Raw genomic sequence first — 26,637 nt, 5'->3', positions numbered from 1 at the left:
CCATACCTCTGAATCTTTTTGAGACAGGATTTCCTCTGTCATCCTGGCTAGAGTGCAGTGGCCTCATCACAGCTCACACCAACCTCAAACTCCCAGGCTCAAGTGATACTCCTGCCTCAGCCTCCCAGGTATCTGGGACTATAGCACATGCTACCACGCCTGGCTAACTTTTCTATTTTTTATAGAGACAAGGTTTTGCTCATGCTCAGGCTGGTCTTGAACTCCTGGCCTCAAGTGATCCTCCTGCCTCAGCTTCCCAGAGTGCTATGATTACAGGTGTGCACCACCACACCTGGCCATACACTTTTGATGTAGATTTGGGTTGGTAACAAGGACTAAGTGAAAAATTGAATAAATTAAAAAGTGAAAAAGAAATTTTAAACAGCGCTTTCATAATAAATAGACATTTTTGACTTGAAATTATCTTAGGTTCAAAATAGCTTTCCTTTCTTTGACACACGTAACTTGTGCCACATCTCAGTGTGTTCTCCATGAGTTCATGATGGGGTGAGGTGCTTCAGAAAATCACAAGGACACTTAATGATGGCGTCAGGCGTGTTAGGAGGAGAGGAAAAATACGGTAAGTTGGGTATATGTGATGAATCAGAAATAAATCATGGATTTTGAAGCAAGCAGCCAAAAAGAAAGGAGAGAGAAGGGGAAGTGACAGGACAGGGGTACATGACAGTCTCCTCCTGGTGAATCCAGAGCTAATTAGATTTGACTGCTTGGGTGGGATTTTTTAAGGCTACTGTTTGCCTTTGGGGAGGCCCTCTACCTTCTTATCCTCCTCTTCCCCTTCTTCCCCGCTGCTGCCTAGCTTGCCACCTCCATTCTCCCTGGGAGACAAGTAGTATTTGGGTTTTGAAAAACAGCATTGAGAACAAATTCTCAAAGCAGGTGTCAGTGGGAGTTACTTGAGCAAAATAGCTGGGGGCAGAGATTGTTCCTCAATTGCACATTATAAAACTGTTAGGGGGAAAACGCGGTCCATTTAGCATAGACTGGATAAACTGCAGCGTGTTAAATGTAGGCTGAACATTGTCTCCAGTGGCTGGTAAAGTGACCCAGTAAGCCCTCAGTTGTACAAACATTGACTTCAGAGAAAAGATTCTGATGTCTGAAACGTGGCTGGGGAAGGGAGCTGCATATTTGAGAGCGCTCTTCTCATCTGAAGAGACTTGAGTTGGCCCTGGCTCCAGGCAGCGCTGGCTGGGAGTTCATCTGTATTCACTGTCTGTGCATAAAGACCTTCAAGTGTTCCTACTTTTTCACATGAATTTGCAGGGACCACATTCTGCGCCCAGTGGCCAGCAGCCGATGAGTAAACCCACTCTGTTGAAGTGCAAAAGTCATTTTCCCTTTTCTAGTCTACAGGGTTCTGACTCTCCTGGACTTTGTTTTAGCCACTGCAAAAACAATCCATGTCTGTCGGGTGACGTATGTGTGCGTGTGTGTGTGCATGTGTGTGTGTGTGTGTGTGTTCGTTCTCACTGACTCTGGACCAGTGACATACAGAGCTTCTGCGATTAGACTCTCTGGATGGAGACATATCTAAGGAAGATAGAGATGCCCTTCTCTGACCTAAACTGCTTGTAAATTCCAGGGCAGCCCCTGCCCAAGGCGTAAATGATGTCTTCTGCAAATTCAGATGTTGCTGTCACAACTACCTGAGACTGGCAGAGAGAGGGTGACTGCTTCCCTGAACTCTGGCTGTGGGATTCTGTCTTTGACAGAGTTCTGGAGTACCATGGTGACAAGTACCATGGAAATAAAGGGACCATACATTAGGAGTGGGAGGATCTGTGTGTAAGCAGAGTAACTTCCAAAGATCTTGCATTCCGTGTTGTGCTCAGGCTTTGCAGCTGGTCCCCTTGGCTGCGCTGCGCTGGGTGGTGGAGAATAACCATATACAGGCCACGAGCATGGTGTCCATCAGCTCTTGGCGTGGGAGTCGTCTGCTTCAGGGACAGGCTGTCAGAAAAGCCGGCCGTGTGGCTTTGTTAACCCTCATGTTCTGGACAGATCATACAACTCAGTAATGCTCCTTCTTTTCTGTTGTTTTTCTCCTCAAGGTATTTGGAAATATAAAATTAGATGAGGAAAGTCACATCAACCGGCACAACAACTTCCGGAGTTTCTTTGGGTCCCTGATGCTTCTCTTCAGGTACTGGAATGCACACCTGTTGCTGCAGCTATCCTGGGGGGAAGGGAGAGCTGGCCTGCCTCTTCCTCCCGTTTTCCTTTGTCTCTCTATCAGGGTACACAGCAGGAGACGGGAGGTCCAGTGCCTTTGTCTAACTGCCCCTGTGACATTAGAAAGTTTCATCTTGTCTGTGGTCAGACCACCCTGAACATGCCCGATCCGACCTTGGAAGCTAAGCAGGGTTGGGTCTGGTTAACCATTGGATGGGAGAAAGTTTCATCAGTATCTTCAGCTTAGTAGTTAATTTGCAAATTTCAACTTCAGCAAGTCCTCCAGGGCTTTGGGGAAGGGAACAGCAAGGGCTCTTCTTGGAGACCAAATTCCATGTAGGGCCAGAAACCCTGAGTGGCCAGGTTTATGTAGAATCTTAAAAAGTCCCACCACTGCCTCCATCACCAGCAGCAGGGACCCTGAGTGAGACCTCAGCACCAGGCCCTCTCCATCTCTGGATGGAGAGCACTGTGGGGGCCAGCGGGGTGAGAGAAAGGACAGGCACATGGGAAAGAGGACCCAGGATGTGATAGGATGTGTAGACCTGCTCCTGCTAACCGAGATGACTTTTGGGCTCAGGAGTGCCACAGGTGAGGCCTGGCAGGAGATCATGCTGTCGTGCCTTGGGGAGAAAGGCTGTGAGCCCGACACCACTGCGCCGTCAGGACAGAGTGAGAATGAGCGCTGCGGCACCGACCTGGCCTACGTTTACTTTGTGTCCTTCATCTTCTTCTGCTCCTTCTTGGTGAGAACACTGTGCTCCTGCCCTGCGGTGTGGCCCGTCCCATCTTACCCCAGCCCCTCTGCTACACAGACCAGAGATGTTGGCTTCAATGCATGCTCACGTTTCCCTCCCCCGTGCCCCTTCTTCCATCTCTTTTTTTTCTTTTCTCTCTCTCTCACATGCACATTCTTCAGCCCAAGTTAAAAACTAGATGCTCCTCTAGAGAACTCCTGGAGACCAGGATGCTTGTCAGACTCCTGGGCGGGTGACTTTCAATGGTTGAAAAAGGTCTCTGCTGCTTCTAGGGAAAAGTGGTTGTGGGCAGGTGAGTTGAGGCTAGCTCAGTGAATCGGTGGAAACCCAGAATGAATCCTTTCTTTCTCATACCTCAGGTATTTTACTCAAGTAGGGCTAAGAATATCTTGCTTCTCTTTGGGAGATTTTTGAACTGCTTGAGGAAAGGATCTTTGAAAATGTAAGGTGATAGTGTTAATGAGAGTAGAATGGCGATAATATAATAGATGTGGTTCTCTCTTGACTTGCGATATCATTACATTGGATGACAAGTGACTAGCTTGATGGACATGAGAAGATGGGATTGTGGTGAGTTCTAGTACATAAGGAATAATGTACGTGGAGCATGTGCAGTTACGTGGTACAAAGCCCCAGGTGCCTTCTTAGGGCTGTCTTTTGGAGAAAGTGTGAATCAGCACCCCCACATCCAGTCATTTCTACCCTGCACAGGAGAAAGCAGTGCTAACCATAAATGTATGAGGTGCTACCACGTTGATAAAAGGGTGGGTCTGCTGTCAGTCTCTGATATTCCTTAGCCTGTTCCTAATGCCACTGGCTATACACGAACCTGAAACTAGAACAGTGATGCTGCTGAAAAGTGGTCAAGTTCATGGCCATGGGTCAAAACGTGAATTAATTATCTCATGTCCAGGCAATTCTGCTTCTGTAAAGGGATCCCAAGGGGACTGCAACTTGCCGCACACCCAGCTCTCCGGGGTGGGAGGGGGGATGCTGAGAGGCTAAGTGTGGCCTGCAGGTCAGTGGTGCAGGAGGGAGCAAACCGGAGACTTGGGCTCTGTGGTCTGGGCTTTGTTCCTGTGCTGGCCTTCACCAAATTGCTTTCCCTCTTAATAGCGTTTATAAAATGGGAGGGAGAAAAATGACTTAATAATATCATTATATGCACAGTGAGGTGATACATGTGTTTTAATGCACTTCCTTCTCATGTGAAAGGTGTTTTGAATGAAAAAAGAACACACATCAGTACCGTATTTATATATATGGAAATCGAATGAAAGTAACTAACTCAATGGAAATTTAGAATGATATGGACTAGAGTTTTAGGTTCAGTGATTTATCTCTTCAGCACCTTTTTATTGAATAGCAATCAAAAGGCTGTCAGCAAAGCCCAGTTCCACAGTCACCCACAGATGAAGGGTGAGACCAGCTTTCAGGGGCCCAGAGCTTCCTGAGAGGGTGAAAAGGAGTGGCTAGAAGGGTATGTGGACAGCTCCATTCTTTCTTACATGGGTTAAGTGTTTAATAATAAATATTTAAAAGAAACGAAAGATATAACTGGAAAATTAATTAGAGACTATGAAGGTACTTTTAGAAGTTTGAGATGGAAGGTTGCTGCATAATTCACATTAATGTTATTTTTAATGAGGTTATATTCAGTAGGAGATGATCTGCTTTCAGATCTCAGCTCTATAGGAGACTGACTTTGTGACCTTGGGCCAGTCACTCAACTTCTCCACTGAAACCATCCATACTACTGAGATATACTGATGGCCTGTGTTGTTCCAGGCATTGTGCTGGGGGCTAAGGATTCGAATGTGATTCAAAAGGCTTCTGTTCTTGAAGAGCTGATGGTAATTAGACCTGGCTCACAAAGAGTTGGAGTGGGTGTGAAGAGGAGTAATGGGTGTGACTGTGCACACCACACTATTAAAACCAGGTGCCAGTGTAAAGCAGTAACACTGCTTATAGTTTTTGTTAACAATAGTAACTGGTACCCTGAGAGGCATGTAAAAGAAATGTGCAGATACATGGAAAACCCTTTATAACCCAGGCAGTGGTGGATTAAATTCACTGTGGCTCCAATCTCAGTGACAGAGAGAAAGGCTCATGTCAGGCTCAGCTGCGTGAGACAGAAATCTTCAAATAACAGCTGCTTAACGAGGAGGGATATTGATTTCCCTTCCACCTTCCACATCAGGAAAGCCTGGAGGAAGGTGGAAGACAGACTTGTTAATGGGGGCTCTGCAGTATTGGTAGGGCCCAGACCCATACCTGCGGTCTTCTCTGCACTTCTAGGGCATGTCCCTCATCCCCGTGGTAAGAGAAGATATCTCCGGCCCTCTGTTTATATTCTAGGCAGAGGACAGAGGAAGGGAGGGACACTTGCTGTTATATGTGACCAGTGGTGCCTCTGTATTGCAGAGAGACTCCAACCATGTCCTTCCTCCAGACATTCCCCTGATCCCGCGTGTCCTGCGCACACACCTGCCACCTCCTGCACCTGGCCACTTGACCTGGGAGTCCACAGCAGACTCCTGTTCTCCCAGTGCCATAGCCAGTTGGTCCCTAGCAGGCAGGACTGTTTCACTTGCAAGGGATAGAGGCCCAGCTAAATCCAGCCTGAGCAAAGTGGAATTTTAAAGGCTTGTGTCAGGGAAGAGTCCTGCAGCAGGGCAGGTTTACAGGAGGCTGATGTAGTGCTCAGATGACACCACCAGACCAAGTGTCTTCCTGTTTTAGATCTCTCCCTCCACCCTCCTTCCTCCATGTGAGCTTTCTCAAATACCCTACCCTACAACTGGGGTAGATCTCTCCCTCCACCCTCTTTCCTCCATGTGAGCTTACTCAAATACCCTACCCTGGACTGTAGCAGCAGCTCCAGACCTCATATCCTCACACATTCCAGAAACAGAGAAAAGCAAGTATTTTGCCCGAAAGGTTCAATATAGCTTTGATATGGATATCCAACCATAGTAGCCCAAGGGAATGGGATTCAATGACTGGTTGAAGCCTGGGTCCCAGGATCATATGAGCTGGGAATAAGCAAGAACCCATGACAGAGACAGTAGCCAAGTGTGGGGGAGCTAAGGAACAACAAAACAATGCTGTTGACTGTACTCATCCTGTCAGTTGCAAATCAGTCAGTCTGCTCCCATCTGGGCTGCTGCCTGGCCCTGGCATAGTTCAGGAGCACTGCAGCACCCTCCCCTTGGTCCCTGTCCACCCTTCACACTGCTACCGAGGGCTCTTCCTAAATGCAGAGAAATCCTCTGCTGTCACTCCTCTTGAAATACCTTTAGTGGTTCCTGTTGCCTGTGAAGTAGTCTAGACCAGAAGTTGGCAAACTACAGCCCATGGGACAAATCTGGTCTGCCAACCCATTTTTCTGTGGCCCTCGAGCTAACAATGGTTTTCACATTCTTAAATGAATGCAAAAAAAAAAAACAATAGATGAATATTTCATGACATGTAGAAGTGATATGGAATTTAAATTTCAGTGTTCGTAAACAAAGCTTTCTTGGAACACAGCCACGCTCAGTTGTATACGTACGGTCAGTGGCCGCTTTGGCACTGCAGCAGCAGAACCGAATAGTTTGCAAAAGAGACTTTATATAGTCTGCAAAGCCTCCAGTATTTACTTTCTGACCAAGCCTGGTCTAGATGCTCATAGTTTGTGAAGTCTTCTAGGATCTGGCACTTGGACCACCTGCTCTGCCCTCCTTGCAGATCCCTGAATGTCTCCTGTCCCTGCAAACCTCAGTGTCTGGGCTTATCTGTGTCTGCTGGTGAATAGTGTCTGCTCTATCAGGACTCAGCTTAAGTATCAACCCTCTTAATCATTTTTCCTTTAGCTAAGAGAAATTGCCTTCATATTCCTTTCTGTCCCCACCCTCACCTGCTTATTCTTCTCTCATGGCTCTTAAAATCTAAAATTTGTATGTTTTCAAGATGTCACAGTCTCTGCTCCATAGTAAGTAAGTCTTTATGAGCATTTAAGTAACTACATCCAGAGAAGCCCCATTGTGCTTTAAGCCCTGTGCCAGGCACAGGAAGATGCCTCCACATGAGAACTTTCTCATCTCATCTCCCCAGCACTTGCATTTGTTTGGAACATAGTAGGTACACAGTAAAGTTTGGCTGAGCAAATACATGGGAGAGCCGGGTCTTGGAAGCCACTTAGGAGTCACAAACAGGTTCAAGTGCTCAGATGGTGAGCCACACTGTCAGTTCTAAGACATCTTGCCAGTTGTTGTTGGGGCTCCTTTTGTGGAGCAAGGATGAGGGGGAAGGCTGGGGAGGGAAGGTGGGCATCTAGCCTTGACTTTCTCTAGCCCTCCAGAATGTCATAGCTGCTACCACAGCAACAATTAAACAAATTGAATAGATCATAAAAGTGACTGTACTCTGCAAATACGAAGTGGCATTGACAAGTGAATTAATAGTGTTTACACAATGAAACGTGAGGGTGCAAGTGATGAGGATGAATTGCATTCAGCAAGATTAGCGCTCCTTTAACTAGGAACTTCCGCCTTACAAACTTTTGAATCTTTTCATTTACCTTGAAGCTGCTTCTCCACATCCTAAGCTCTGCTTTGGGTTTTCCCTGACTGCTGTTTTCCCCTTGCCCTTCAGATGCTCAACCTGTTCGTGGCCGTCATCATGGACAACTTTGAGTACCTGACGCGGGACTCCTCCATCCTGGGCCCTCACCACTTGGATGAGTTTGTCCGCGTCTGGGCAGAGTACGACAGAGCCGCATGGTGCGTAGGCCTCTCGGCCACCCTAGCAGGGCCCAAAGCAAGGGCCTCTGCAGTTCACAGGGAAAGAGGTTGGAATGAATTGGAGCCACCCAAATGCCTGCCTGTTACCAAAGGAAAGGTGATTCCTCTTAGGTGTGGCCTGTGGAAGAGACTCTGGTGTGCAGCCAGTCACTAAACACCTTCATCTTCACTCTCTCTTTCCTTCTGTGACAGGGTTTTCCCCCTTCCTTTGCCAAATCTCATCACCCAGTTCTTATCCCAGATAGTTTGGGTTAACCCGCAAGAAGACTTCCAATAATCTTTCTTTTTCTTTTCCTGCCAATGGGTAGTTGAACTCCTTTGGGTTACCAGGGGGATTTGATTAGGTGTTTTTTTGCCAGCTGGACATCTGGCCTCCATGATCAGTGACTGTTAGTGTTTTATCTCTCTCATCCCTCTCCACAGAGATAGTTGGATATAACTCAGAAGTCATTTTTTTTAAAAAAGCAAGCAAGTTGTTCTTCCAACTGTTCCCTTAAACACTTGTGGGTTTTTATTATCAATACATGGACTGATTTAAATGGCAGGATTGGTAAAGATAACCTCTTTACTGTCTCTTTCACAGTCCAATAGTTCTGAAGTGATGTGTGCCTTGTGCGCCTTAGAGCAGGGGTTGGCAAACTACAACCTGTAGGCTAAATTTTGCTCATTGTCTGTTTTTGCAAATAAAGTTTTATTGGAACAGAGCTACAAGCATTCATTTATGCCTGTAATGTCTCTGGCTGCTTTCACACTATAAGGAAGGGTTAAGTGGTTGTGACAGAGGCTGTATGGCCCTCAAGTTTAAAAATATTTACTACTGAAATATGTTATTATCAAAAAAGTTTGCTAACTCTTGCTTCAGAGTACAAAGATAGCATTTTAGCCCTCATGGTTGAGGACAGGGTGAGAATTCTGTGAATGCTCACTGTAGAGGAACTTTTTTGTCCCAGGTCATCTTAGCTTTTGGGTCTTAATTCACCAACCTATCTATTCTGGTCCCCCTCTGAAAATACTACAAGAAATGTTCTCCTTCACAGGACTGGGCCATGTTGCTTCCACCTGGAATCCCTTGATAATCTGAAACTATAACCAAAATCTGTCCTCCAATCTGGCTATTAAACTTGGGTCACTGTTTTAGGGGCTGGAAAAGTGAATCAGAGTTCCTCTTCCCCTCAGTAATTATTAATGATTTAGGGCAGAGACTTACCCAAATCTAAATTCATTCCTATTATAGTGGCTTTTACAATGAGCAACAGCTTTTCATTTCTGGGCTTACTTTCTAGTAGACAGTTCTTAGAAAGCAATGGGTGATGTGTTAGAGGAAAATGTAGCCAGGCTCGCATCTTATCAGCTCCATGGCTGTAGACAAGTCACTTAACCACTCTGAGCTTCCTCAGCTTTAAATTGGTGATAATGATATCCATCTACCTTGAAGGGTGGTTGTGAGGACAATATTAATCATGTATGTAACTATTATTGCAATTGACAATGGCCATATGGAAATGCAGCGTGGAATATATGGAAAGTCAGCATCTGTAAAGCACGGATGGTCATGGGATTAGGAACCTAGGAGGGGATTTACTTCCGACTAGAAAGAGGAGAAACCAACTGTGAGCAAAGGAGTTCACTGCTCATCTAACCTCTCTCAGGCGTCCTTGGCTAACAGGAACCCCCACTTCCTATGGTTTCAGGTATCTTGGGATCCTCATGTCATGTGTATTAGAACAGACTCCTCCCCATTCATTCTAGCTGCTGGGAGGAAACAATTCCATGAGGACTAATCCTGAGACTCAGACATATGAGAACTAGGAAAGAGCAAAAAGGCAAAGTAGAATCTGTTCTGTCTGCTTTGAAATTCACAGTGTGATTCATTCTAGTTAGTTTCGTTGGCTTTTTCTATGCGATAATGGGGGGGGGGATTAAGAAATATAAAGTGAGCCAAAGTCTTCAAAAGGAGGACTGATACAGGCTGCAAAGAACATCAGCCTGCAGCCACTACCAACTCCCCTACTTCCCAAACTCAGTAAGAGGCAAAATAAAAGACTGAATGGCTAAGTTACCTCCTCTCAAGAGTCGAGAGACTTGGAGGTACTGATGAGCTGTTGTCTGGAAGAATAGGAAGAATCAACTCTCAAATCTAAGAAAGGCTAGAAAGAGTGAAGCTGGGATGAAACCCTAATCTTGATGTGGCTGCCAGCAAGGACTGAATGCTTGGAGGTGGAGATACCATGCTTATAATTTCCAGTGGAAGCCCTAGTCTGCGCCCCAGTGTACCCAGACCTGCAGGTCACTGGCCATTGCTTCCTTTTACTGGTTCCTGATGAGGAAGATGCTTTAGCCATTGAAAATGAATCAACTGTTAATTCTGTCCCTTCCACAGAAGGCCAGAATTCTCCAGCAGGATCCTGGGGAAAGGGGTTGGTAAGATAGGTCATACCATGCCTGGAATTCGGGCTGAATCCAACCACGCTGCCGTGGACTAGGCAGCAGGGGCCTGGAGGAGAATGTTCCCAGAGGAGAATGTCCCCAGCTTTCTCTGAATACAGATCCCAATAGGCTCCCACTGAGTAGAGAAGACTCACCCAAGCTGAACTTGAGAAAAAGCTGTTACAAAGAGAAGCAAAGCCCTCTGCGAACTCCCTCATGCCACTGTGCTCCTTGCTAATTAGCCTAATGGGAAATTTGTCTCTTGCAGTCTACAAAAAGCCACTGACTTCCTATTGCCCCTGACAAACAGCTGTGAGTAACTGAGTGTAATCAGTGTCTGTGAAAAGCAAACAGTTGTGCAACCCATTTCATGGCAGCCTGGCGTCTGCCCTGGACAGTGGTCATTGTCATTTGTGAATTGGCAGGCATTGTTCTTAGAAGCTGAGCTAGAGCCGGGGCTGTGACTACATCTGGCCAGATATGAGCCAGACAGGTATCCTGGGTGCTCTTGGTCATAGGCAGTTCCTTTTGGCAGTGGATGGGCTCTTATTTCCTTAGAAAATCGGGACAGTGCCATCTGGCCAGCTGATGGTTCTCTGGTGCTCACTGTTCTTGGTCTCTCCTGGCCTAAGGAAAGAAGCTGCTCTTAACCTCATCCAGCCATCCCCTTCGTGGCTAATCTATCATTTCTTTCCCCCCTTCTCTGAGTGTCCTATTAACCCACCTGTGCTTCCTTTACAGCGGCAGGATCCCGTATAAGGATATGTACAAATTAGTGCGGGTGATCTCGCCGCCTCTGGGCCTGGGAGAGAACTGCCCCTACAGGGTGGCTTGCAAGGTTTGCCCCCCAGCCCCCAGCCGCGACCTGCCATGGGGTACAACACCTCACCCCTCTGCTCTGTCCTCTGCTCCACCACCACTGCACCACAGGAGGGCACCTTCATGTTGCTTTCCTTTGAGTTTAAAGAGGTCCAGACCTTTCCAGAACCAGCAGCTGTTACATAAGGAAGAAGGGCGTATTTGGGGGAGAAGGCAGAAAAGAGTTAAGGACTTAATATGAAGACCAATTTGATCTGTCTCACTTTCCTTCATGCACACGCACACACACACACACACACTCACTCCATTCCACCTTAGTCTGTGCACTTAACCGAAGGGACCTCTTCCTTCACTACAGAGGCAGAGATCTTTTTAACCTAGCAACAGTTCTGGTTTCCCTTCACTGAAGCCTCATTTTTGCAAGACAGCATCATCATCCCCTATATGATGTACTGCAGTGATTCCAGTGAGCCCTACCATTGCCCACCACTGATAGTTTGGCCCGAAGTGACTGTAAAAGCTCTGGACAGAAAGGAAATGGGGAACAGTAGAGAGCTGGGGCAGGAGGTGAGAGTAGATAAAAGGGGACTAGGTTAGGTGGTGTGTCTGGGAAGGACTCACAGATAAAGAAGGGTTCCTGAGCAAATCCCTTGCCTTGAGGTCCTGCCACATGTTATGAATGGCTAAGGGGGCTGTCACAGTCACCAAGTTACTTATTGGTTAAACCAAGGATATCATTCAGGAGAACATAGACCTCCCTTTTCCACTCTGCCACACACTGGGAACTCTCTGTATTCCAGCAGCTCTGCTAAGCCCCCATCTGAGGCAAGCCTGCTAGAAAAGGAACGTTCTCCTGGTGCTAGAGGAGGCAAGCGTGGGCTCCAGGGGACACCCAGAACTCCCCAGGCAGGATGCGGGCCTGGGGGACGGGACGGAGCTGGCCTGGGCTGGTGATGCAGGGTTTCCATACTCAGGAGGCTGAACAGCTACCTCTGCTGAGACTCTTTAAACTCCACCCTGGTGAATCCTGCAGCCGCATGTGGGAGAGCTGGGGAGGGCAGCATGGCATGCGAGATGCTCTTCCTCCCCCTGGTTTTGTTCCTTCTGTCCCCAGCATGCCACAGACCTGGCGCATGCTGGGGCATAAAGAGCACTCTTGTCCACAGAGCCAGGTGGAAGCAACGGGCCGACTCTGACCAGCACCCACAGCCCACCACTCGCAGTGCGAAACAGGCCTCCTGCCACACACGCACCTCGGGGGGATACACGACGTTCCTCCTGTGGGGTCGGGGAGGGAGAGCCTGACAGCCAGGCCGGGCACTCCGACCCACGGCTGGAGCACCGTCTATCCGGTTTATACCGCCCACGCACAGCCCTGGGAATTGAAACTAAGCTGTGTTATGTTGGGGACGGATGAAGTGGACATGAAGTCAGGATAATGCTCATCGAGGAGGGAAAAACGAGTCCCCATGACAGTGCACACGGGAAGTCAGGGGGACCAAAGGTTGCCACCGGTGCTCCCGGGTCTGTGTGGGGCGTGATATAAATCCACACCAGGATGGAGTCACATGTACGATTTGCCTTGATTAACAGGTTTCCTATTCTTTTCCTGTTTGTCCATTTTGTTTTGTTTTTCTGTATTTCGTTTCGTTTTTGCTCTCTGGGGATGCCTGTTCTCCTCTCCTACCTGTCTGCATCCTTCCCCCACTTCCTCCTCCTTTTTCCTGCTTTCCCCCCACCCGCTAACCCACTCCCATCCCAACTTACCACCCTCCATGAGCAGTGGCCGCATCCATTACACTGAGATGTATGAAATGCTGACTCTCATGTCACCTCCGCTAGGCCTCGGCAAGAGATGTCCCTCCAAAGTGGCATATAAGGTAGACCACCCCTTCCTTTGTTCTGGGCTAGACACCACAGGCAATGGGATCTAGTTGGACCTGGGGAGGAAGCCGGGCTGGGGAGGTGGAGGAGGGGCTGAGGACGGAAGAAACAACGAGACTGGGAGTCAGGAAGGGCTCCCGGAAGGGTGAAGCCACGAGAAGATGCGAGGAATGGTTTGCCGTATTACCCCACAAGGGGTTCCTTTGTGTGTTGTTCTGTTTCTGTAAGTGTGTGGCTTCTTGTGAGTGGGTTACTAGAAAGGCAGTGTCAAGTGGTATGTTTCTTTTTAGAGGAAGCAGAGTGGTGGCCTATGGGAGGGCATATACAGGCAAGAAGGAGCCAAAACAGCTACCAGTACTGTAACAAAAATAGAAACATCTTCAATCAGATAAGACTAAGGAAATAATGCAGAAATTCCTCTGAACAGATTTCTTCCTCCATGATATAGGTTCCTTCTAGGTATAAGAAAAAAAGAAGACGTCTTCTCTCCCATGATAGATTGAAGGAATGCACCTTCATTCTCCCATTAGCCTGGCTACCCAGTTCTCTTGGAAATACTCAAGAGAAACAGCAATTATGGGATCAAGTTGCATTCAGCACTAGGTTTGCCTTCCTGGCAGCATGGAGTTCTACATGGGGCCTGGCCCTGCAGTTATGAAAGCATTCCCTATGGCTTGCTTAGAGAGCATGGTGTGTTGGGAGTCACCTGCTATTAGGGTGCTCATAACTTTGGCGCCTGAATTTTTGCCCCAGCTATTAGTAGAGTGACCACTAATTCCCCTTCGATGTTCAGACTGACCTAGAAGTCTGGAGCACTTTCACTCACTTAGGAACACATCATGGTAATGTTTGTTGCCACTTCTCAAGAAGTTTAAAGAAGTGGGAGAGAGATGGTACTCAAATCTAAACAGGAGACTGGCTTTCCACTCTAAGACACTATGTGGCATTGCTTTAGGCAAGATGCTCCAGTGGAACATTAGAGACCCTGCCAGGCTGGTGGTTCTGCCAGAGGACCTTCTCCTGCTGCTGCCTCCAAGTCATATGGCTCCAGAAAGCATCTCACTGGAACATGGCCATTGGGGACGCTCACCACCCCCCAGGACTTGGCTCCTTGTGCATGTGGGGGATGGCATCCTTTTTGATTATGATGACCACACCCCAAATGACCAGGTGTTGGAATGTGGTCCTGGATTCTTTGAATTTCGGGGGCGAATCTTGGTGGGAGAAGGGAAAATGGGGATTGGAGGAAAAGTTAAAGAACTCCAAAAGCAGGATACTCTCTGGAAAGTGGATTTGGCCATTTCAGTGTGATTCCTTCCTTTGGGTGAGGGGACAAGGCCTGCCCACTCTGCTCCTGCCTGGGCCACCCTTCTCTTGTTCTCTCTCCTCCGCTCTGCTCATCTTCCTACCCTAGAGCCTGTTTGCATTCTCCCTCCTCCCTGATCCATCCTGCTCCACCTCATCCTTTGGATAAGTTGGACTTATGCATGTTCAATCATGTGCTGGCAAATTTCATCTTTTAAAGACTCAAAAAGGGGGCACCAGGATGCATCTTTCAAGTCAGATAAGCAAAGCAGAATTCCCCCTTGCTATCTTTCCATCTGAATTTCAGGGGGCATTCATGGGACAGGTGGCAGTATGGAGCCACCTCCCAGAGCAACTCCTCTCCCTGAGCCACTTCTTTCAGAAATCACTTCCCACCCCTGTCAAAGACATTCTTAGGACTCCCCATGGGGGAATCCTACAGAATAATTAGGGAACCCCCTTCCCTTGGAATTTGGCATCATTCCCTAGAAAATAACAGGAATGAATAAGCCTGAGTGAGAAGTAGTGAGAGTAGGACAAGGACAGGGGGAATCCTTGCCCTTCTTTTTTGTCTGTGCATTTGACCTCTGCACTTCTCTTCCCTTCTCACTGAGGTGTCTTTTGATTTTTTTTTTTTTTTTTTTTTTTGCCTGCTGTTTTCTTTTTCTCTTTCACACAGAGGTTGGTCTTGATGAATATGCCGGTAGCTGAGGACATGACAGTCCACTTCACCTCCACACTTATGGCTCTAATCCGTACAGCGCTGGACATTAAAATTGCCAAAGGTAATTAGGATGGGGGCTGGGAGGGAGATGTTCTAGAACAACTCACTCAGGGTAGTACAAAATGGAGATTTTAATATTTGAATATCCATCCAGCTAAGGACAGGACAGTGCAATGACCTGAACATCAAATATCAGCATTCTGCTTTCCCCTGTGTGACTTAATAACTTCGATATTTGCCATTTCCTCCTGATAAAATGAATGATCATTTCTGGGGCTCCTTCCAGCTTCAACAGTCTATTATCTTCAATGTCTGGCACATAGTAGGCAGTGCTGGAAATATTTGTTTATTGAACATACAATTTTAATTTTGTCCCCTTTTTAAAATCTCATATGAAAGTCTTAGAATGCTTCTGTAGCAGGTGCTATTATAGAAGCCATGACTATACAGTACTTTATCTTGATTTCTGATTCAGTGATTTAAGAGAGCAAAGGTTTACGACTTCCACATGGGTTTTTAGCGCTGCTCTCACCTGATCCAAATCCTTTATTAGCATCAGGTCACTCCCAGTATGGACTTAGGGCCAGTAGCAGGATTCACATATGTATAATGAGGCAGGGGAAGCATTCTTATGGCTGTTTTTGTTTTCTTCTCTGATACATTTGAGCACCTGAGAGTCTGTTAGAATCAGAAGTCAATCTTGGTGTCAGGGTTTTAGATAACTCTGGCAGGATACCCCTGAGTCACTGAAAATCAGAGCCAAAACGTGTTCTGCATCTTCAGCAGAAAGACCAGGTTTGCGAGATCCATTGTCACTAAGTGCCAAGATTTCTTCTCAGAGTATGCAATGCTGTGCTGATTCAGCTCTACCCCCACCTGCTCCCTCAGTCCTAGTTGTTCCTGTGTCCGTTCTGATTTATTTATTTATAATTTATCTTATTGTAGGCGGTGCAGACAGGCAGCAGTTAGACTCAGAGCTGCAGAAGGAGACCCTGGCCATCTGGCCTCACCTGTCCCAGAAGATGTTGGATCTGCTTGTACCCATGCCCAAAGGTGTGGGTCTCTCCAGGCTGTCCTTGCCCCTGGGGGTACAGCATGCCAGGGCCACATTCTTTTGCGGGAACCCAGAATAATCAAAAAGATAAGGGAAAGTTGCTCTTTTAGTCTTAGGAAACTAAAATCTCCTACTTCTTAAGATTTATTGTTGTTGTTGTTGTTGTTATTGATTGAGAACATTTTCTTAAGCTAGGTCACTGTGTTGTGGGTGAAACTTCTTTGGTACAAAGTTCCATCCCTTCACATACTACTACTGCTCAGCAAACCCTCATGCAGTGGAGGGGTGGGAGAATGTTGTCCGTTAGATGTAGAGACTGAGAGTTGTAGGTGATGCTCACCAATGTGTTGTGTATTCTCAGTATCATCACCATCTTGGGGGGGTGCAAGTCCCCTGACAATGCATGACCCTTTCGCTGTATCCTCAGAGGCTGGTACACAATAAATGTTGGGTGAATGGATGACTAAAGGCACAAACTGTTCCAGAGGGCGGTAACAAAACATGGGGGTGTCCTCATTGCTTCCCAGCTGTCTTCTTGTTCACCACCATGCCACGTTTTGTGTTTTTAGCCTCTGACCTGACTGTGGGCAAAATCTATGCAGCAATGATGATCATGGACTACTACAAACAAAGTAAGGTGAAGAAGCAGAGGCAGCAGCTGGAGGAACAGGTGATGGTTGACAGCATACTGGGCAAGTGGGCCATGGGAACCATGTGAGGGGACAGGCCTATGCATCCCTGAGTATAGTACCTGCCCATGCCTAAAAGCAGTGGTGAGGAGTGCAGGGCCCAGGAACTTTCTAGTGATGTGGGACTGGAAACTAGGGGGTTAGAAACCCAGTGGACCAAAGGCTAAAGTAGTTAAACAAGGTATCAGTCATGTTCCTGTGTTACCTATGTGAATTGTATTTTCTCTGCGGTAGATTCCACAAAGTCATTGGAATTCCTTTTTGTATGTACCATCCCCCTTTGTATGCAGAAAAATGCACCCATGTTCCAGCGCATGGAGCCTTCATCTCTGCCTCAGGAGATCATTGCTAATGCCAAAGCACTGCCTTATCTCCAGCAGGACTCCGTTTCAGGCCTGTGAGTAGAACCACAGTGTCCCTGACACTGTTGCTTGTGTTCTGTCACCTGTATGGACAGAGCTCACTGCCCAGGAGTGCCTGAAAATAATACTGTGAGCTGAATGATCTTTTTTCTGAAGTTGAGTCTCTCAACATGACTTTATAGCAGAGCTAAGATCAAATGAAACAAGTGTTGTGTCGCGGCCAGCTTCAGAGATGGTGATCACTATGAATGACACTGGAAGGAGGCAATTTTGACTTGTTTTTTAATGTACTAAAGTTTTGTTGGGAAGAATAATCATCTGTCTAATTCTTGGTTATCACCTCTCTGTGGCTCTAGCGTCCTGCTAAGAGATACAACTTTCCCAATGTGTGCCATAAAAACACCCTTAGTTACTTCTTTCCTTGAGATTGACACTTCTAGAGTCATGATTTATATGCTCTCATTCGATTCTCACTATGGTAGCCCTCTATCCCCTGAAGGTGTATATTAATGTCACTACTTTACAAATGAAGAGACTGGAGACCAAGGGAGTTAAATAAGTTACTCAAAGGCCATATGACTGACAGGACATGGAACTGACCCCAGAGTCTTTTCACAACATCGTGTTATCTTTAGTGAACAAAAAGAACCATAGATCAGAAAAAAACTTTTTTTTTTCATGTTCTATAGTCAAAGTGAAAATAAAATCCTAACTAAGGAATTTTCCAATTCTTCTGAGTTATAAGCCTTAGCCCCAGTTTAGTCACTAGGCATAGATAATCTATTGTAGCATGCATATCTCATTGCAACATTATCTGTATCTCTTCAGCAAGCATGCTTTGAGTACCCAAAGAACCTGAGTCCCTCTGCTTGATATAAATGGGTTTTTGTGGTGGGACTTATCATAGTCTTAGTTTTTATAGAACCAAGAATCACTAAGTAGCATGACTTAATTATCCAGGGAGTGGTACCCCGGGGTTGGGAACGAGACCTTTGTTAGAGGCCATTTGGAATTGCTCACACCATTAATTTTTTTCTGCCTGTGGTGTTGGAGATCTGTTTTTGAAAAGCAACTAGGTAACATTCCAACAGATTTGGAAGAGATGAAAAGGACCAGAGCCATGTCCAAGGCCACTGGTCATTTTCACAAATAATTTGATGTGATGAGGAAGCAGGATGTTGATTCTCTTGGCCACAGAATACAAGCAAATGTTTACTTTTTTTGTCTGTGCAAGAAGGAGAGAAGGAGGTATGATGGAGAGGTAAGACCTCTCCATCAAAAGGATTCATGGGTTGGGTCCTTGGCTTAGAAATTGAAGGCCCCTACCCCTAGTCTAAATCTATTATATCCACAACAGTTTTCTATACAAACTAATTCCCACCATAGGATCACTCTGACTTCTCTGCCATATCTTTATTAATTCATTTACTCATATATATACTAAAATTTATTAAGAGCCAATTTGGTTCAAGAATTGGGGAAATAGACTATAGACTATAATCATAGTCTCCATGTAGACAGTAATAGACTAAAATAGACTATAATCATAGTCTCCATGTAGACAGATCTATAAAGAGCAATATAGGCTCAAATATGAAAGGGAAGGCTCCTGTGGTGCCATATACAGGAAGAAGTTCCCTCACTTTGAGAGTCTGGAGAGGCCTCCCTGAAGAAGTAACATTTAAGTGAGACTTGAGCACAAGCTCTTCAACAGAGTGAGAGTATGGTAAGTTTAAGAAACCTGAAAACTGCCAGGATGTAGTGGAACATAGAGAGCTCAGAGGAGTGGCAAATCATGGGTTTAGAGAGATATGTAGGGGCCCAGACTTGGGAGAATTATAAGCAGGATGAAGAAGTTAGATTTTGTCTTATATAATGGAGTTTTAATGCATCAGAATGATGTTATCAGATTTGTGCTTTTCAAAAGCTATTCTCGAATTCATTGTAAACTTAATGGATTAGAGGGGGGCATTCTGGAGGTAGGAACACCACTGAGTCAATCACTGCAGTTAGGTAAATGATCAGTGATGGTGGCTTGGACAACCAGGGTAGAAATAAGGAGATAAAGTGATTGATTTACTACATGGAGGGAAGGAGAGGAAGAATCAAAGATGATCCTTGGGTTTCTGGTTTGAGCATTTGGGTGAATGATGGCACATTTTCTGAAATGGGGGTCCTGGTGAAACAGGAGACTGGTTCCTCAGAACCACCTATGTTTCTAGAGTTGTGCATTGTCCAAGGAGGCATTGCTCTGGGGCTGTGGTGGTGAATATGACAGGGCCCCTCCCTCAGTGAAGTTACATGTGGTAGAAAACCAGATATTAAGCAGAGAATTATTGGGAAGAAGAAAACCTAAATCATTTTCAATGATTTAATTATAGTTCTGCTAAATGTTAGAAAGAAAAAATGCAACCTACAATATGAGTACATGTGAGAGAGAGATCTAACCATTTATGGGGTGAGAGGAGATATCAGAGATGGAGTGAGTCATGGAAGTGACTTTTGATAAGAATTTTTAAAAATGAGTTTATAGGGGACCAGGGGAGTTGGAGAGAAGCATTCTATACTCTGGGAACAGCCTCTCTTAAAGTCTTGAGGCAGAATGCACTTCTAAGAAATAAAAACAAATCTAGAGGCATCACATTACCAGACTTTGGGTTATACTACTGCAAGTCTACAGAGATTGTAACAGCATGGTACTGGCATAAAATTAGAACAACAGATCTATGGAATAACATGGAGAACCTAGAGATGAACCCAGACAGCATCACCATCTGATCTTCAATAAAGCAAACAAAAGCATACACTGGGGAAAAGGATCCCTATTTAATAAATGGTGCTGGGAGAACTGGTTAGCCACATGTAGAAGACTGGAACTGGACCTGCAGTTCTCACCACTTACAAAACTTGACTCTCACAGGATAAAAGACTTAAATTTAAGACCAAAAAATGATAAAAAAAAAAAAAAATTCTAGCATAAAGTGTGGGAAAAACTCTTTAACATTGGTCTGGGAAAAGATTTTATGAAGAAGAAACCCGTTGGCAATTGCAGCAACACCAAAAATAAATGAATGGGACATGATCAAACTACAAAGCTTCTGCATAGAAGCACAAACCTTCTCATTTTCAGAATGAGAGAAGATATTTGCATGCTATGAATCTGACAAAGAGCTGGTAACTAGAATCTACAGAGAACACAAACTAATCAACAAGAAAAGAGCTAACAATCCCATTTATAAGTGGGCAGGCGACATGAACAGAACCTCGTCTGAAGAAGACAGATGAATGGCCAATAAACACATGAAACAATATTCCTCATCCCTAATCATCAGAGAAATGCAGATCAAACCCATCCTGAGATATCACCTAACCCCCAGTGAAAATAGCCCATATCACAAAGTCCCAAAGCTACAGATGCTGGCGTGGATGTTGAGAAAAGGAAGCACTTTTACACTGCTGGTGGGAATGCAAACTAATACAGCCTCTATGGAAAGAAGTATAGAGAATCCTCAAAGAGCTAAAAGTAGACCTTCCATTTGATCCCTCAATCTCATTACTAGGTATCTACCCAGGAGAAAAATATCATTCTACCATAAGGACATTTGCACTAGAATGTTTAATTCACAATTGCCAAGACATGGAATCAACCCAAGTGCCCATCAAATCATGAATGGATTAATAAGCTGTGATATATGTATACTATGGGATACTTACTATTCTACCATTAAAAAAAATGGATATTTTACATCTTTCATATTTACCTGAAGTTGAAGAACATTCTTCTTAGTAAAGTATAACAAGAATGGAAAATAAAAAAAAAAAAAGAATGGAAAAGCAAGTATCCAATGTACTCAATATGAAACCAACAGATAAACAACTACACCCCCACATGAGGGAAAAACAAAATTAAAATCAAGTGGGGGGAGGAAGAGAGGGAAAAGGTAGAAAAGGGAGGAGGGAGAGGGGTTGGTTAGCTCTGACCTAATGGGTATAATGTAAGTGTGTACAGCACACCCCCCGGGTGAAGGGCTCAACTATAACTTAAACTTTACCTTAGCAACACAAACAATGTAACCTAATCATTTCTACCCTCATATTAATCTGAAATAAAAAATAAAGTCATGAGGTAGAAAGAAGGAATCTGGCCCATTCAATGGATTTTAAAAAGCCAGTATGTCTGGAATTCAGGGAGCCAAGGGGAAAGTAATCCAAGAGGAGGCTGGTGAGGTAGGGACCAGACTGGGAGAGTGTCTGCATTTGGGATGCTAGGGTTTATCCCCCAAACACTAAGAAGGCTGACAAGGTCTTGAAAGTAGGAGATCACTCTGGGTTCATATTATTCCACTCTGTGCGGTTGTTCAGTGATTCTGAGGATCTGCTTCACCTACTGAAGGTTCTACAATTGTCCATTCTCTGCAGGACAGAGGGACACCGCTTCTTACACTGGCAGAGCTCATCTTACTGCCAGTGATTTTCAGGAGAGGGCACACTGAGGAAGATGGTTGACATTAACATCATTAAAATACCAGATCACTCTGTAGTATCATGGGAACTCAGCAACAACCCTCACTGGCAACAAGGAGGCAGTCTGGGTAATTCTCTGCTACTCAGATCTTTCCCTGAGATGCTAACCTCAGTAAGATTGTACCTATGGATTATTACGGCAGGCCTTGTTCATGCCTCACGTTTTGCACTGGATGTAGTCATCAGCAATAGACTCAACTAGGAAAGGGCAGAAGCCTGACACAGAAGGGGGTGTGTCCCACCTCTCCTTCCCAGCCCCACCTCTGCCAGAGCTGCTGCCCAGCCACTGACCTCAGTCCTCTTTCCATAGTTCAGAAGCCCACTCTACACTCTTGAATAAGTCAAATGGTGGCTGGCACCATACTCATGGCAGTGAATGGCAATAGGGGCCAAGTTCTTAAAGGCTCTACTGCCTTGGTCTCTCCTAATCACCAGTGGATCCCAGTGGCTAAGTGGAAGTACCAAACACTGGTTACTGATATACCTACTGCACTGGTGCTCCTTTTTTAAAAAACATTCCAGGTTAATTTGAGGGTACAAAGAATTAGATTACAATGTTTGCATTTCTTATGTATAGTCCCTATTGTAGTTGTGTCCCACCCCCAGGAGGTGTGCCATATTCCCCCACTTTGTATCCATTAAGTAGGAGCACACCATTCCCCTTCTTTCCTCCTCTCTCTCCCCCATCTCCTCCCCTCTCCACCATGCTTACCCTCTTCCTCTTTCCCCTTTCCCCATCTTGAATTGAATTGAGTTTTTCTCTTGTGTGGGTGTATATTAGATAAGGACATTTTCACTGAACTATTTATCTCAGCTCAATTTACAATCACCAAGATATGGAAACAACCTAAATGCCCATCAACCCAGGAATGGATTAACAAGCTGTGGTATATATACACCATGGAATACTATTCAGCCACAAAAAAGGTAGAGACCTTACATCTTTTGTATTAACCTGGACAGAGGTGGAACACATTCTTCTTAGTAAAGCATCACAAGAATGGAGAATCCAATGTACTAAATTCTAATATGAAGCTGGCTCTCCTTTCGTTCAGAGGCAGACTTTGTCCATGTCCTCTTCCCTCATCATGCTCTAGCCTCTTCTTGCATAGCCATAAATCCAGAGGTTTTCACATCCTCATTGTCACCTCTGAAATCATTCTACCAGTTCCTAAGCCAACAGACACAGTGTATGGTACAGAGTAGTCCTTCAGTAAATTAAATGGTGATGGAATGGAACTGGGTTGTTTGGCCAGGGATGTTGGCACAATAAGACCATATTCTTGCTGAAAGTGGGGAAATTTTTAAGAGACGGTGGCTGCTTAATATTTAAACAAACTGTTCACTGTTTAAACTATGGCATTTTTCCGCTGAATGGGGAAACTGAGCAGAAACAGGTTTACAATCTAGCATGGGTCTTCCATATGGCTGAGTGTGACAAATGATGTCATTTGTCACAGATATGCTAGTCGCCAGCAGAATGATGAATGGTTCCAAATGCAGGTTGAAAACACCAGTTTCTCTCTTTTCCAATGCTTTTCTTTTTAATTTTCTATTTCAGGGCTAGCCACCTGTATGTTACTAGGCTTACATGCAAGCCATGGCTAACAGGCATTGCCTTGCTGGGAAGGAGGTCCTGTCTGGGGTGGGAGGTGTTACCTTCTTTCCATCTCCCATTACCTCTGAATTTGACATTGCCTTTCAGGAGTGGCCGGAGTGGATACCCTTCGATGAGTCCACTCTCCCCTCAGGAAATTTTCCAGTTGGCTTGCATGGACCCAACCGATGATGGACAGTTCCAGGAGCAGCAGTCTCTGGTGAATGAACATATTCTGTGACCTCAAAAATAACTCTTTGGTTTTCTGATCCTGCCCATTCTCATTTTCAAATTTTTATTTCATAGCCATGATCAGGAAAATCCTTTCTGGTAGTCTAGCCACTCTGGGAGTTTCCTGCCTTCAAAACTTTCATGGCCCAACTTCTCATGTGCTCTGACGATGCTCCCTCTGCAGGTTTATAGAGCCAGAGGCCCCCTCCCTGCTGCAGAACTTAAATTGCTGCAGACCAAGTCCGCATAGTCTATATCCCTGAGCATCAAATGTTAAAGGAAAAGCTACATATCAAATCTTGCCTTCAGTGGGGAGCTTTAAGAAGATTCATATCAGAACGAGTGAATTAGTGCAGCCAGGTTCCACTTGCGGGGACACAGAGTGCTCCATGCCAACCCCGGTGATGCCTCCTCTAGGACTCAGTGGCAGTGTGTCTGCCAGGAGGTACTGAAGACTCTTCTCCCTCTGCTTTGTGGGTTCAGACACATTGGCCCTTTTGATTATAATTCTACAAGGTCAAATGCATCCTACCAGGTCTTGAAAGCCATTTTCCTAAGCAAACAATGATTTTTTTATTAACATAAATAGTAAGGTTCTGGAGAGATCTTTTGAGCTCACAGAAGAGAGGACAGATTGAAGGTAATCAACTTTACAATTATTCCTGGTCAGGAGCCACTAGCTCAGGTTTCCCCCAAGCATTCATTGATTGGACTGAACAGACAAAACCCAGCCTTTGCAGAAGTCCATATAGATAGTGAGGTTCACATCACTTTGTGATGTATCTATGGGTCTCCTCTCCCCTCTGTTTCTCTCCTGACCCCTCTCTGCTGCTCTCTGCTGCTGCTGTGCACCCCAGAGCTATCCTGAATAGATGCTGTGGGTGGAATGGGTATATGATGGAATGAATAGCACACCCATAGCTCAGACAACCGGGCAACTATTTCCCAGTTCTGTCTCCTGTGAATGGAGAGACAGAGAATTGTACATGGTTATGTTGTTTGGACAGCCTGGCTGGACACCCCCATTGCATGAGTGATTGGCTGAGGATATTCTTGGTTGAGCGTGTTCTTGGTTGAATAGGTGGGAATTCCTTGCCTTCCCCTCTAAGAAACTTAGCCCTGAGGCCTAGGCCCTAATTGGTACTGACAGTTTGATTCTTAGAAGGGCCTCTCAGCATTTTATAGCTTGCCTGCCTGGTGATGTGTCTTGTGGGGAAAAAAAGCAAATCTCAATAATATGTTCTTTCTTTCACAGGGAGACTTTATTACATCATCCTTTCTGCGGGTTCCCCAGGGCTGAGCCGTAGTGCCAGGACTTTTTGGATATGTGTTCATCTCATTGTCAGTACTGGTGTCAGCCTGTGCTACACGCTCACCACTGTGTACTTCTGCCCATCCCTTGGGGCCCCTGCTCCACATCCTGAGGCGTGGCCGTGATTTGTGTGTGTGTGTCTCACACCGCCTCTGACACCTGTAGACTGCAGTGTTGTCACCACGTCTGTTTGGAGTCGGAACTGTGTGCTGTATAAAGCGTGTACTGCAAACACTAACCTCCTCAGCTGTACACACCACACGCCCTGGGAGGGCACTCAGCCCAAACACACTAGAAACCACTCAGCCAAATGGGGCTGAGGGGGATCCCCGTTACCCTTTCCTTTGGGCAACACCCTACTCATACACTCATGTTTGTAGGGTATCATTTCCTAAATGTAAAATAGCTTTTTTCTGATATAGTTTCAAGATGCCCCCGATATTCTTAGATCTCTTTGTTGAGTGGCCCTCGTAAACCTCTCACGGCAGCTCTGTTCTTCATGCTAGTATACTCACTATCTGTATAGCGTGCTTAAAACCGCCAAGCTAACATTCTTTAACCAGGAAAATAATAAAATAGTTTGACAGAACCTTAGAGATTTCCAGTCCAACTTGCTAACACTCTAGAGGGGGCACAGCCCAATATATTAATAGTAACTATTAGCTAGCCACAGGTGGCTATTTAGCACTTGAAATTGACATGGTAATATTTGAATATATTAAGCTAAATAAGGTTATGAAATTGTTCTTGTACTTTTAAAAACATGTCACTTGGAAATTTAAAGTTATGTAAGTGGCTTGCGTTATAGTTCTGTGGGACTGCAGTAGTCCAGAGCATCCCTGACAGATGGCCACCCACCACATTTTTGGATGGTTTCAATCATAAGAAAACTCTTTTAGCTAATAAAGTCATATGTCTTAAGGCTTGAGAAGATATATTTGACATCAGAAATGGCTGCCTTCCCTTTGAATACTGGTTTCTACTTAATTGATAAAAGTCTTCTTCAAATGAAAAGAATAACCCCAACATTACCACCGTCACGTATCTGAAAGTATTCTGACCCACAATATTTGTTTTGTAAAGCTATAAAGCCTGAAGTTACCTTAGTGATAAAAAGATCACACTCGACCAGAAAAGGTGACTTTCACCGCTCAATCCCAAGTTAGAGCTTTTTTGTTTGGGACATCTGGCATACCACATATGTGCACACAGAAACACATACACATACAACTGAGACCTTAAGAGATGCAAGTTTCTCTTCTGAAAGCCGTTCTTGAGGAAGCCAAGTCAGCCACCGGAGGTGAGAAGCAATGAGATGGAACCAAGTCCCACAAGCTTGGCTGTGTGTTTATTTCTAGGAGCCAGAGGTTAGTGAATTAAAAAGCGTGCAGCCCTCTAACCATGGCATCTACCTTCCTCCGGACACCCAGGAGCATGCGGGATCTGGGAGGGCATCCTCTATGCCACGTCTGACTGTGGATCCCCAGGTAAAAAGCCACTACCACCTACCTTATGCAGTGGCATCCAGCGCTATATTAGGTGGGTTATGAAATAATATCTGATATCTTAAGGTGAGCCTTGGCTTGCCCCACCCCTTCCCTAGTAGCAAAACCTGGATCAGAGGCCTTCTCTGATAAGCCAAGCTGCTCCCTGCTGTTCTCACTGACCCCTGCCCACCACAGCCTACCCAACCGAGTGGCATAATTCCCTCTGGATGGATTAAGCATCCTCAAGACTCAACCAGCCATGCAAGAAATATTTTCCAGGACTTTCTCTGTTTCCTCTCCTGCCTCTCCCAGCACATGCACAGTTACTTAAACACACAGCTCTGTGTCGGGACTGTCTGTCCTAACCAGTGCAGGCCACGCCTCATTTCCTTGTCTGTTTTCCTGGCTTCTTTTTTCTGTCTGTCTGTCTTACATCAGGTTTTGACAGAGACAGGAAGTTTTTGTGAATTTGTTTTAACATCTG

At 45.4% G+C, this 26,637-nt stretch overlaps 1 protein-coding gene across 1 annotated transcript in view; it reads left to right on the top strand.

Annotated features, from left to right (window-relative positions):
* The window catches only part of CACNA1E (calcium voltage-gated channel subunit alpha1 E), an 87,887-nt gene that overhangs the window by 54,546 nt on the left and 6,704 nt on the right, over nt 1-26,637 (top strand). The window contains exons 27-36 of the mRNA XM_023510804.1: nt 2,076-2,167; nt 2,777-2,942; nt 7,590-7,717; nt 12,768-12,864; nt 14,853-14,958; nt 15,843-15,950; nt 16,521-16,621; nt 16,931-17,037; nt 23,232-23,343; nt 26,025-26,153. Coding sequence (XP_023366572.1) covers nt 2,076-2,167; nt 2,777-2,942; nt 7,590-7,717; nt 12,768-12,864; nt 14,853-14,958; nt 15,843-15,950; nt 16,521-16,621; nt 16,931-17,037; nt 23,232-23,343; nt 26,025-26,153 — 1,146 coding nt within the window. The remainder of the gene's footprint in view (nt 1-2,075; nt 2,168-2,776; nt 2,943-7,589; nt 7,718-12,767; nt 12,865-14,852; nt 14,959-15,842; nt 15,951-16,520; nt 16,622-16,930; nt 17,038-23,231; nt 23,344-26,024; nt 26,154-26,637) is intronic.

The sequence above is a fragment of the Otolemur garnettii genome, unplaced genomic scaffold (assembly GCF_000181295.1).
Source record: "Otolemur garnettii isolate 467f Iridium unplaced genomic scaffold, OtoGar3 scaffold00016, whole genome shotgun sequence".
Taxonomy (NCBI): Eukaryota; Metazoa; Chordata; class Mammalia; order Primates; family Galagidae; genus Otolemur; species Otolemur garnettii.
This window is presented reverse-complemented; position numbering and strand designations above follow the sequence as displayed.